At 48.5% G+C, this 12,895-nt stretch overlaps 3 protein-coding genes across 3 annotated transcripts; all 3 read left to right on the top strand.

Moving 5' to 3' along the window:
• Positions 1 to 2,033: 2,033 nt before the first annotated feature.
• On the top strand, positions 2,034 to 5,140 carry PHATRDRAFT_bd1741 (predicted protein; the record flags this gene model as incomplete). Its single annotated transcript, XM_002176340.1, has 1 exon — positions 2,034 to 5,140. One exon carries the CDS (start codon positions 2,034 to 2,036, stop codon positions 4,119 to 4,121), a length of 2,088 nt encoding a protein of 695 aa, XP_002176376.1. The 3' UTR covers positions 4,122 to 5,140.
• A 361-nt stretch (positions 5,141 to 5,501) lies between these two features.
• PHATRDRAFT_bd1743 (predicted protein) lies at positions 5,502 to 9,829 on the top strand. Its single transcript, XM_002176341.1, has 2 exons — positions 5,502 to 6,135; positions 6,211 to 9,829. Exons 1-2 carry the CDS (start codon positions 5,866 to 5,868, stop codon positions 7,813 to 7,815), a joined length of 1,875 nt encoding a protein of 624 aa, XP_002176377.1. The 5' UTR covers positions 5,502 to 5,865; the 3' UTR covers positions 7,816 to 9,829.
• Positions 9,830 to 12,387: 2,558 nt separating this feature from the next.
• Positions 12,388 to 12,813, top strand: PHATRDRAFT_bd276 (predicted protein; the record flags this gene model as incomplete). The annotated part of the gene is made up of 1 exon (XM_002176342.1): positions 12,388 to 12,813. A coding segment is annotated over one exon (426 nt), but the record flags the coding sequence as incomplete, so codon positions are not given.
• Between the last annotated feature and the right edge of the window lie 82 nt (positions 12,814 to 12,895).

Genomic DNA, 12,895 nt, shown 5'->3' on the forward strand with positions numbered 1-12,895 from the left:
TTATCACGAAGCAATGTGCGGTCCCGACAGCGAAGGCTATCAGGAGGCTATGGCAAAAGAAATCAAGGCGTTAGAACGGCATGGTACGTGGACACTAGTTCCGAAGAGCTCGATTCCCAAAGGGAGACGCGCCTTACCTTCGACTTGGGCGTTCAAGAAGAAACGATTTCCGGATGGGATGATGCGAAAGCTCAAGGCCCGGTTTTGTGTTCGAGGAGACCAACAAGTGGAAGGAGTCGACTATTTTGAGTCGTACGCACCTGTGGTTTCTTGGACGACGGTGCGGTTGTTGTTGTCGTTGTCGATTATTTTCGGGTTGGAAACGCGTCAAGTAGACTACTCGAACGCGTTCGCACAGGCCAAATTAGACGAAGAAATTTACGTGCAGCTGCCGCGTGGTTTTCAGAGCCCAGATCCAAACGCAGAAACGGTCATGAAGTTGAACCGGAGTCTGTACGGGTTGGTGCAAGCTCCGCTGAAGTTTTTCGAGCATCTGAAATCGCACCTGGAGAAGCGTGGTTTTGTATCGACCGAAATTGACCCGTGCTTGTTCATCCATAAAGATATGGTCTGTCTGGTGTACGTCGACGATTGCCTGTTCTTTGCCCGTGACGGAACGAAGATCGAAACGATGATTGCGAGTTTGCAGCAAGACTTCGAACTCACTGTTGAAGGAGACGTGTCGGCATTTCTTGGGATCCAGTTCGAACGCGACACTAAAGCGGGTACGATTAAATTGACTCAGCACGGACTGATAGATCGTGTGATTAAGGCAACGGGTCTGGAAGAGTGCAATTCTGACCGTTCGCCAGCTGCGACGGATGCGCTAGGGAAAGATGTCGAAGGCGAGCCGATGACCGAGGACTGGAGTTACGCGTCCGTCGTTGGCATGCTGCTCTACCTTGCGTCGAATTCTCGACCAGAGATTGCCTTTGCCGTCCATCAGTGCGCTAGGTTTACTCATGCGCCAAAGAAGTCGCATGCTCAAGCTGTGAAGCGAATTTGTCGCTATCTAAAAGGAACGAATCGCGACGGACTGATTTTGAAGCCAACCGGCGAATTAGCAATTGATTGTTACGTCGACGCCGACTTTGCTGGGTTGTGGAAGCGTGAGGATGATCAAGATCCTATGTGTGCAAAGTCAAGGACTGGTTTTGTTTTTACTATTGCCGGTTGTCCGCTTATTTGGGTTTCTAAGATGCAGACGGAAATTGCGCTTTCGACAATGGAGAGCGAATACGTGGCCCTATCCCAAGCAATGCGAGAGTTGATTCCGCTTCGTACACTGGTAGAAGTGGTTCATAAAGGTATGGGATTGGCTGAGCAGAAGGCAGTTACTCGGGCGTATTCGAAAGTTTTTGAAGACAATAATGGTGCTTTGACTTTGGCAAATGTTCCGCGAATGACGCCTCGAAGTCGGCATTACGCAGTCAAATATCATTTCTTTCGAGAGTACGTACGCAAGGGTGATATTCAGATCCTCCCAATTGATACCAAGGTGCAGTTAGCAGACTGCATGACAAAGGGCCTGCCATGGGAGACTTTTTCGGCGCATCGAAAGTTGCTCTGTGGATGGTAGACCAACACTTTAGGAGACAAGAGCCTGGCCTGTTTGAACTCTTTGGTACATCTCATATGAAAGGGAGTGTCGCAAGGAACAGACAAGAGTACGGGACTCAGAATATATGTTTAGCATACTCGATGCAAGAGTACACAATATATTAGGAAAGGATACAAACTATGTAAGTATCCAGTGAGATTGAATATTTACAAGATCAGAACCGCAGGAATGAAGAGGTCTGGTCCCACGGGTTTGAGAGGTTCTTACCCAAAGGAGAATAGTCAAATAAAGTTCGTATAATCTCAGAAGTTAGTAAAGTAGTAAGCTTACAGCTCTAGATTGGTTGACTGATAGCGAGTGCAGTTGTGGACCCGAGATAGGCCACGACGAATCCGCGACCTGGTACGACCCACCGAAACAACACCGTGAACGAGAGAGTCTTGTGAGAAGTCGTCCGTTCACGACACTCTGCATGTGGTTTCCACGACACGAAGCGGCCGCATACCGGTCACCGAGATCAATGACCATGGATCATTGCACAACGACCGCCATCAAAATCAGAGGTGTCGCCGATACGAAACTTGTCACAATGATGTTCACCACTCCTACTGCGGCGGCAGCGGCAGCAGTGGAAAGAGGCGACGACCCCCCACTGGTGACGAAAATCGAACGACGTTCTTCGCTACGGCGAAATCGGCGCGTAACGACCGACAACGACGATGACGACGAAGAAGATCTCAAGCCGTCCGCCAAATACGACAAAGCCCGTCGTCGGCGCCGGAAGATATTTCGTCAGGGACTCTGGCATTTCCTATTTCGCCAAGGACTGTCTCTTCACCAACTAGTGGCGCTACTCTTTATCGTTGCTGGGTGTGTGACCGTTTACCGGTGGATGGTGCTATCGAGTCGTATGTCTCCGGCTGCGTCGGTAGCCGAACGTTTCCGGCGTCACAAACTTGCTCAGTCCAAGATGCGTGAGCGGGAAATTGACGCCCCTCATCATGACGGGAAGCGTCGTTCGCAAGACGAATCCACCGACGGCTCGCTCCGCAGTCAATTGACGGGACAGAAAACCATTCTTGAATTGTTTCAGAACCACCGTTGGCAGCCTGATTTGGTGAAAAAACAAGTTCGCACTGGCACGGACAGCACGATTGCCACAGTCGATAAGATTCTACAAGCATGGGGTCGGCAACTGGATGAGGATGTAGAAGGAAACGTACACGGCGGTCCCCAATGGACCCGACCCTTTTTGTTACCTCCCCTACCCAATGCTGGTCGCAGCGAACCTGAAGCTGACCTGGCTACTGACGATGAAGTCAAGGAGAAAGGACGCCGAGACAAAGCAATTCACAAACGCGCATACTTCAAGGTTAACCGGAATGGACACATGGCATGGCAAGACGAGTGGGAAAAAATGAAGCAAGCAGGCGGCACAGAAGTGGGTCCCAAGATTGACTACACCGATAAGGGCATGTACGTGTATCCCGATGTTTTGCCACAGCCTCCCTTGGCTGGTCAATATCCCAAATTGCAGACGTTGAGTGACATCATGACACGTTGGCCGCAGGATGAAGAGTATGAAGATGACCACTTTGAAGAAACGTTGATTCATTTCGACTTTACCAACGAAACGCAGATGGTAGCCGCGCTTAAATTTCGAGACAATCAATTACCTTTTAAAGTTTACAATGTCCCAGAAATCCAAGCGGCGACGTCTAAATGGACAGACGAGTACGTGGCGGAACATTTCGGCAAAGGCACTAGTTTACTTAATGCCTGGACAAGTACTGTTCTAGCCGATGGCACTGCCCAAGAATCACCCAATAACTACTTTGCATTCTTCACTCCCAATCACTGGGATGTCGCTGCCATGGGACTTCCACCTACCCGCAACAACAATTGGAGCTTCGGTACTTGGGCCGAACATGCGCAATATGCGGATGCTGCCCCCCTCGCCGCCGATCAACCTCACTTTTACTGGCAAGCTGGAGTCAGCCGTGAAGAGCGGCACCAGGACCCAGCCAAATGGACTTTTATCAGCAAAGATTTGCCTTCATTTAGCTCGACCGAGGCTAACTTTTTCCAATTTCACCCGGCACAGCAAAAGGGTATTCAGTGCCGTTTTGGAGAGCGCGGTGTGGTCGCGGCAACACACTACGATTCGGGACGTAACATGGTCGCCATGATAACGGGCGCCAAACGCTATATTCTGTCGCCTCCGAAAGAGTGTTCAAAACTAGGTATCTTTACGAGTAAATCATCACCGATTTACCGCCATTCACTGCTAAACTTTGGACACTTAAAGTTTTTGAACGATTCCAGCACTGCAGAAAATCTGGGAATGTCACTGGAGGAGCGTGGCTGGCTGGAGCGAGCAGCGTCGGCTCAGGCGGTGGAAACTGTATTGAAAGCTGGCGAAGTCTTGTTCATTCCGAGCTTCTGGTTTCATTACATCGTGAGCGTGCAAAAATCAGCCCAGTGCAACGTACGCTCTGGCATTGACGAATCCGGATCTTCCGAATTCGGAGGTAAGGAAAATGTCCTGGAATGCAATTAGACAAACATGTGCTTCACGGGGGAAGCCTTCTGCGTTTGACTGTAAACGGGATACAGTGCGAGGATACCATTCCTGCAAAGTCGGAGCAGCTTGTTGCCCTCACCTCATGTCTGTAAGGCACTTAGATAGCTGTTGACGTTCAGCTGCTCCTCCCACTTTGAAATTGACTCGAAGTCCATCTGAATGGTCATTCCTTCTACTTTCAACCGTGATCTGGTTGGTATGCTACGGGCTACTGTCCCTCGTGAAGTGCCTCTAAAGCGCTCGTCAAATGACGACGAAAGACGGGAATAAGCTCTGCGGGATTGTCCAAAGGGAAGTGATTGACGCAGCGACAGTTGTTTAGCCATCCAATCTAACACTTTCCAATGTTGATAGTAATTTCCTCTTGCACCGTTTTGTAGATATGGTTGTCTGTGCAATGTCGTTAGTTTGCTGCGCACCTGTTTTCCTGTTTCTCTCTCGCTGCATCTGCCCTCCAAACCGCCGTGCTACATTTGCCGAGGTTACTCTTCAGAAATGCAATTGTCCGGTGAAAGTTGCTGTTTCCATCCATAGCGACCATCCTTGCGGATACGAGATACTAGCAGCAGGCAATCTGTCCTGTTGGCCAGGTCACCATAGCCATCTGCTTCGACTAGCTAGGAGACTTACTACTTTCGAGAAATGCTGTCGTAATGATAGCTGTGATATCTTTCTTGTAGCGAATATAAATTTCGAGGTTCCTAATGCTGATGTTAGGGTGGCCTCTAAGGTTAACAATCGGCGTTCCGTATTTGTCTCCCTGTCAATCGCGTTTCAAAAGAGGCTCACTGATAGTCAGTGCTATGCGCATTTTGAAATGATCTACCATCAGAGCTGCCGTGTATTGTTCGTTGCCTTTATAGAATTTCCGTTGTTGTTTACATCGCTTGCCTTTTTTGAGGTGGGCTTCACTGTCAGCTTCACTAACTCGTCTTTAGATGACTGGAGTAGGGAAACAATAAAGATCTTGGGAAGCAGCCAGGAAGTCACAGCCAACGCTAGAAAAAGATGTGGGATACTTTTCTAGCCTCTCACATCTTCCTATCTTCAGGTCTGAATCAACGGAAGGTGCCCAAATTCTTCCCAATGGTCATGGAAAAGAGCGGCACTTTCATCCGGAACTTACACTTAAATTAATAAAACCTGTAAAATATTAGGAGAGGAAAGTATGACGTAGAATTGGCTTCTTTTGGGATACTGTTGACGCAACGTATATCTGTGAACATCTTATTGACAAAAATATTTTTTCTTTAATTCACTTACCTATTGGATGCGGTTTTTCATAAACGACTTCTAAAGCTTAGATGTAAACTGACTAAGGAGTCACACACTTCAAAAGTGAAGTGGGATACAAGGTACTGGGAGAAACGGTACTTAAGTTTTTATTTTTCCATTTATCGGACAGCATTCTCGAATCCAGCGTGGAATACAACTTTGCTATACTTGTCCTGAATGTTTTCATGAAATTAATTTCTGCGGAATGTGTCCTGACGTCATAGCGTGCGCATTCTTCTCGTAAGAAATCAACCAAGAACCTAAAAAGCCATCTGGCACCTGCAAGCAGCAATCCTTCAGATATGTGGAGAACCTATCAATGGTTGAGCAGCCTCCGAACTTTGCACATATTTTTTGAAGGCCAACAACACTTCCGTGTCCGAGAAGCAAACCCGCTTCTTTCCGCTTCGTGTTCACACAAAATAACACACATAAACATCCAACAATGTCACCTCAAGCTGTAAACGATGGATCTGTCACCTCGATCGATAAGAAGGTCCGCGATGAAGTCCGCACTATTGATTTTCTTCATCATGAGCACGAACACCAGAACAACGGCTGGGGGCGCGGTATCGTAAAAGATTTTCGTAAGACAATCGGAACTCACTGGGTCAACGAAATGACCAACTTTAACCAGAAGTCGATTGCTGTTTCCTTTTTCATCTTCTTTGCGGCTGTCGCTCCCGCGATTACTTTCGGTGCCGTCTATTCCAAGGTAAGATATCTACGAGTTGTTGTTTTCGCCTTTTCATGGGACATCTTTCATACCATATTGTGAACTTTTTCATAGACTACTAATGATGCCATTGGCGCTGTCGAGATGCTCATTGCGACTGCTTGGTGCGGAATTGTCTACGCACTTATGGGAGGACAGCCCATCATGATCAACGGTGGAACCGGTCCCGTTCTCGCCTTTAGTGCCGTGCTCGTCGACATTGCCGACAACATGGACGTCAACTTTTTGACTTTAAATGCCTGGACTGGTCTCTGGGTTGCAGGATTTTTGTTCATTGCGGCTTTTGTTGACTTAAACCGTCTCTTGAAGCATGCTACTCGCTTCACCGACGAAATCTTTGCCCTGTTAATTGCGTCCATCTTCGTGATTGATGCCCTTGGTAGTCCCTTTTCTGATGTAGGTATTTACTGGTACTTCACCCGCAGCCATGATTCGCATGACGAATTCGAAGACCAGGAAGACTACTCATACATGGCCACAGCCTTTCTCAGCGCCGTTCTCTGTCTGGGAACAACCTGGTTGGCCTTCTTCCTGAGGGATATTAAGTTTTCGCCCTACTTTCCCAACGATTCTTGGCGCACTCTCATCTCCGATTTTGCCGTGGTTGCCTCCATTCTGATCTGGACTTTGATTGCCAACGGGCTCTTCGACAATGTTGAAGTGGAGCGCCTCAATGTCCCGGATAGTATCACGCCGACTCAAATCTGCTGCACCGCCGATTGCATGACGTCGTTCCCCGATGACTGTCCCGATATTACACCGTACGGACGCCGTTCCTGGATTGTGGACCTTGGTGCCGTCAATGGAAAGTCTTGGATCCCTTTTTTTGCCGCCATTCCGGCTCTTTTGGCATTTATCCTTGTTTTCTTGGATGATGGTATTACCTGGCATTTGATCAATCACCCTAGCAATAAGCTTACTCACGGAGATGCTTACAACTGGGACACGGTCGTTATTGCTGCTATGATCGCCGTCAACTCGATGCTTGGTCTTCCCTGGTTGGTCGCCGCCACTGTCCGATCCCTCACCCACGTCAATGCTCTCGCCGAACGTAGTGAGAACGGCAAAATTATCAGTGTGCAAGAAACACGCTTGACGCATTTGGGTATTCACTTGCTTGTGCTCGCTGCTCTCTTTGCATTGGATGTGCTCAAGCTCATCCCTGTGCCAGTCTTATACGGAGTCTTCTTGTACATGGGAGTGGCCAGCTTGGCCACCAACCAGTTCTTCCAGCGCTTTCTGATGTTTTTCATGCAGCCCTCCAAATATCCGGATGAGCCGCACACCAAGTTCATGGCTCCAAAACGTATGCATCTATTCACAGGTATTCAGCTTGGACTTTTTGTGATCTTGACTGTCTTCCGATCCATCTCTGTGATTGCCATTGCCTTCCCGATCGTCATCAAGGCCTGCATTCCAGTCAGGATGTACATGTTACCACGTTACTTCACCGAAGAAGAGCTCATCATGATCGATACCGATGATAGTATCGTCGACGAGTATCTCAGTTACAAGGAGTTCAGGGGCGAGAAAATTCCGGTCCGTCACCGAGGCCAGCAAGAACCCGAGGAAGTGCCCATGGTCCGCATTACGGAGCACCCGAACTTACATGTTGCTGCAGATGACGGCAGCTCAGAAAATTCTGGCAACAAGGTTTGAAATCCATAAGAAAGCACAACGATTCAATAACATCAAATTTGTCCGTGCCAGTCTCGCAAGATCATGCCGCCCGTTCCAGTTCTAGAGAAACTAATTTTGCAGGTAATGAGAAACGTTTTATCCATATTCCCAAACACCTAGTGTCTCTTTGATCTTGTAGACTTTGACGCGCTTGAGTGTACAACGCAGACTTCATCCGCCTCAAATGAGATGTCAAGAATGACATTTCAATGAAAACAAATTGCAACGAGTTCAACCGCATTTTATTTGCTGATCTTACGGTTTCGTCCGTCACGCACGTTACGTTTCCATTCAGGCGGCAAATCGTTCCAGGGAATATCGTGTCCATCCTGACCACCCAGTAGCTCCCGATACGTTTCAACCGGGACTGCTTGGCGGAGCTGCCATAGGACACCACTGGAGACTTGCCCGCGTTTACAGGCTTCCCGAAAAACAGTAGGTGCGAAGCTACGATCCTTGACCAAAAGATTGGCACACGCTTTTAAGACAGTCCCAAACGTAAAGTGGTCAGGACCGTAGTCGCGAAGCACTTTATGATACAGTTTCTTGACGAGTTCTAGCACTCGTGGCGTGGATCTAGACGTTGCGCATGCGTTCAGTAAATTATTGAAGGTATAGCGATTTGGCAATACATCATTTTCTTTCATTTTCAGAAATACCTTGTACGCTTTCAGCGCTTTGTCCTCTTCTTTCGATACAGCATATGCATGAATGAGAGTCGAAAAAGAAATAGCGTTGGGCTTTAGCGACATATCTTGTGTCTTTTCAAAACGAATCAAAACTTCTTCCAATAACGCATAGGCTCGATCCACGCGTCCAGACTGACTCCAAGCGTCCATAGAGGTTGTGTAAGAACGCGCATTGGGTGAAATTCCGCGAGTTTGCATTTTGTCCAGCATAGCTTGTACCTGTTCACCGGCATCCGCGTTTCCCGACCGCGCTATCGCGTGCAACACGTTATTGTAAGAAATGACATCAGGTTGCATTGGAATGGATGCCAAGATATCTAGACATTCAGATACAGCCACTTCGCCACCACATTTGGCATAGGCAGAGAGCAAGGTATTATACGAAATCAAGTTTGGTTCCAGAGCCAAATCGCCAGTTACCAGGAACGCACTCTCCAAGTCTTCAAGGATCTTTTCGGCCCGTCGAGCCGCCTCTAAGTTTCCTTTGCGAGCCAGGGCATCCATGACGGTACTGTAGCTACGTACGTTCGGTTTGATGCGGACCCGTGGAGGGCCTTGCGAAATCTCTATATCCGACAGGGTTCCATCCGAAAGGCGATCGTACCATGCCCGATTGGCTTCGACTTGACTTTCGCAGAGATCCTTCATATCCTGTAAAAGCTGCTCCGCTACTTTGGTTGAGGGGACTTGAAGAATGCGGGCCGGGGTGACTTTCGCCACGGCTTTGATTACGGAGTTGTAAGCAACGGTATCGGGACGTTTCATATTTCGCAAGGTCTCCAGGGCCAGAGTGGCGGCGGTCACATTCCGCTGGCGAGCGCACTGTGATGCCCAATCCGCCAACTGTAGATTTATTTGGTAAGTTTCTTTATCTTCGTCGTGTTCCAAAGTCTCTGAAGCGGATTGATTATGAATGTGTTGAGCGGGATCGCCGGACTTGACGGAAGCTGAGCGTGAAGAGGCATATAGCGGTATTTGCGTTCTCAGGATCAAGGACGGCACGCCGTGCTCTCGGAGCTGAGCGCCTGTGGACGGTGTCCAGCTTTCCGTAAACGTCAATAGTAACATGAGCGCGTTGCAAAGTACGACCCATTGATTCATACAACTAAGATTGACACGGGTACGGATTCTCATTCTGGCAAGCGGCCTGCCTTGAGAAAAATTAGGTCTTTTCGTAATCGGCCCGTCGAACGAAAGAGCCTCATAATTTTGGTCCGCAGCTACCATGAAAGCACCCTTTGACAAAAAAGCGTCTTCAAGACCCTCGAAGACCCGACTGTTCGTTGTCGTTTCCGTTAGCTGTGTTCCTCGAAGTTGTGAGAGTGTTTTTGTTGATGCAAAAGCGTCGAGCGTGAAACGGTCGGCTTTACAATCGGTGCAAGTGGGCAGTCAGAGCGAATGCAACTGTAAATTAGAGAATAGTGAACACCCGGATGTTCAACTAGACTTCGAAGATGATGCTCTGATGGTAGCTGTGTGTGGTCACTTTATTAATATCAATAGCATAAAATTGATGTGTTTGCTGTAATCCCTGGCATTTATGCATCTTCTCGCTCACTTTTAGCTAGATCGGACTGAGCGGGTCTTTTCGTTTTGTTCGGCTTGAAGGAGCTTCATAGTCAATGCAAAAGTACAGTGAGCGGAACCGAACAAAAAGTGAGTTGAAGAGGTCTTACCGAGATTCGAACTCGGGTTAATGGAAGCTTCTATAATTTTCAGAACCCATTGTGATAACCAACTACACTATAAGACCATGAAGTGACGCTCAGTTCTTGATATATTATACTATATAAACTTTCAATTTAGACTTCGACGGTACTCGGGACGGAAACAGTCGGTACGCGTGCCGGACAGTCATTGGTCATTTTCAAAACAAAAACGGGATTTTCGGTCGGCGTCACTTTTTTAGGGTTAGGACTAATAATTATGTTCCCAAATTTTCATTGTGTGTGTGCCTGTTTGTGCGCATTCGAGTGTGTGTGTGTGTCAATTTGTACGAGTGTTTCGTTTCCGGCACATCCATCGCTACATGCCGATTGGCCAGTCCATTCACGTCAATGCCCCGCTCCGACTGCAACTATTGAACTGCCAAATCAACCAAAAGGTGTGCCAATTCTTGTGAATTGCCCCACCTTCCGCGCAACCGAGACCCACAATGACACAACACGGAGCGCGATGTAAGAGGTCTCCCTGATTCCACCTACGCGGCCGGACTGACAGTGATAGCTGATCGTACCGGGTCTACGGCTGCTCCAACCTGCCTCCCCCCCCCAGGTCTCTGTCCGCATCGTCCTACGTGTCACTCACTACTCGGAAGCACGACACGCACTGCACTTGCACGTAGCCACTCTGGTTGACTACTACTATAAATACAAAGGATGGTGAACGTCTAGGTCTCAAAATTCCCCTCGAGAGTGAGTTCCTCAAACACATCACCACCATTCCACGGCACCTCACCCATACATCAAATCAAAGTCCTTCCCGCCCCACCCTTCTCCGAGCTCCCTCACTACAAACCCGCCAACGTTGCGGTAGGAGTACCCTGGCGTCGGCAACATCGAGTCTTTGTCACTCTGGTCTATCCGATTTACTAAAATTTCTGTCTTCTTCCAGAGAGAGGCGAGGAGGCAGTGTATCTTCATACTCTCAAGAAGATTTCCAACAAATGTCCACGCCGGTAACACAGCTATTGGATGGTCTCACATTGCTTGTGCAAGTTCACGAAGGGCGAAATCTAGTTGCTAAAGATCGCGCCTTGCTAATTGGAAAAAAGACTACTTCCGACCCTTACGTTTGTGTGTATTGGGGCCAACGTTATTTGGGCCAAACAAGGGTACAGCACCAAACGTTGGCACCCGTCTGGAACCAAACCTTTTGCGCTGCACTTGACTATCAAGAAGCAAACGCTTTGCTGTATACGTCAGCGACACACCAACAGACGCAGATCCCCAGCATCATTTTGAATCTGTTCGATTTCGATTTCTTCTGCAACGCTGACCCAATGGGGACAATAGAAATCACCTCGAGCGATCGATGGAACGATACTCATCGTCAATGGCTGAAGGTAGGGCCAGGGTCTGGGACAAACCACTGCCGCAACGCCACTGGTGAAGTATGCGTATCGATCTTGCTCAAGACCCGGCAGCTGCTGCGGCTTGTACCGGGTAACACTCATCGACTTAGTTACCCACACGTCAACATTGGACTATCATGGCAACCTGAGAACGGTGTGCACATTGACATGGACGCCGCCTTAGTTGCTTTTGACGCGGTCGGCGAAGTTCTGATAAAAGAAACCGTCTACTTCGGAAATCTGCAAAATAGCAATCAAAGCATTATCCATAGCGGTGACGACCCTACCGGAGAGGCTGTGAGGGACGACGAAACCATTGAGGTTCATTTGGACAGTATTCCACTTCATGTTAAGTGCCTCTACTTACTCCTCAGTGTTGCTACTCCTCACCAAACTCTGGAGCAGATCAAATCAGCACTGATTCGTTTCTACCACCAATCCTTACAAACCGGCACGAAGGGTCCAGGAATCTGCGGGCTAACACCCTCCGACTTTGGTGGCGCCACTACTCTGATTGTTGCCCGTCTCAGTCGCGACCTTAGTCATCCACAGCAATGGATGCTGAATCCGATCGAAGCTTCTGTAAGTCCAGATCGCGATTTTGGTACACTCATTTCGAAACTCAAGTCCTACACTCGTGATTTGGCACCCTCGGTACGCATTGACCCCAATGAACGCATCGCCATCATGCGCAAAGACGGAGTTGTGCGATTGCGCGATTTTTGTCCGGACCGCGTAGTTCCATCGACCGTCTCGTTTGGTTTAGCATGGGATGTGACGAATGGGGTTTCAATTGATCTCGATGCATCCGCCATTTGCTTGGATAGTAATATGGAGCTGGTGGATAAGGTCTATTTTGGTAATTTGCAATCGAGCGATCACGCAATTCAACACGCTGGCGATCAACGCAGCGGAGACTCAGCAGGTGACGACGAAACCATCAGTGTTTCTCTGCAAATGCTGAATCCGCGTATCACCTACATAGGTTTCGTGATCAGTTCTTTCTCAGGCCAGGAGTTGGACGACATCGCACTAGCTTCCTGTCATTTGTACGACACGGCATCGGTACGGGATATCGCTCGCTACTCATTGACCAATGCCCGAGCACTGGACAAGCACACGGCCTTAGTCATGGGATGTCTTTACCAGGACGAAGGAAGAGAATGGATGTTGCGAATCATCTCGAAGCCGGCGCAGGGGCGTAGCGTCCATGACAACATCGAAGAGCTACAAAACTTTTTGCGCCAGAACCCCCCTGCGTCGCCAGTTGTTTGTGTTGAAGAAGAAGAGATTGATC

This window comes from Phaeodactylum tricornutum, genomic scaffold, assembly GCF_000150955.2.
Source record: "Phaeodactylum tricornutum CCAP 1055/1 PHATR_bd_32x35 genomic scaffold, whole genome shotgun sequence".
Taxonomy (NCBI): Eukaryota; Bacillariophyta; class Bacillariophyceae; order Surirellales; family Neidiaceae; genus Phaeodactylum; species Phaeodactylum tricornutum.

What these genes read in the sequence shown, in the direction of transcription:
- PHATRDRAFT_bd1743 (XM_002176341.1), top strand. Translation starts at nt 5,866, where the DNA reads ATGTCACCTCAAGCTGTAAACGATGGATCTGTCACCTCGATCGATAAG. An exon ending in TCGGTGCCGTCTATTCCAAG is followed by an intron (nt 6,136 to 6,210) that starts GTAAGATATCTA and finishes ACTTTTTCATAG; the next exon opens with ACTACTAATGATGCCATTGG.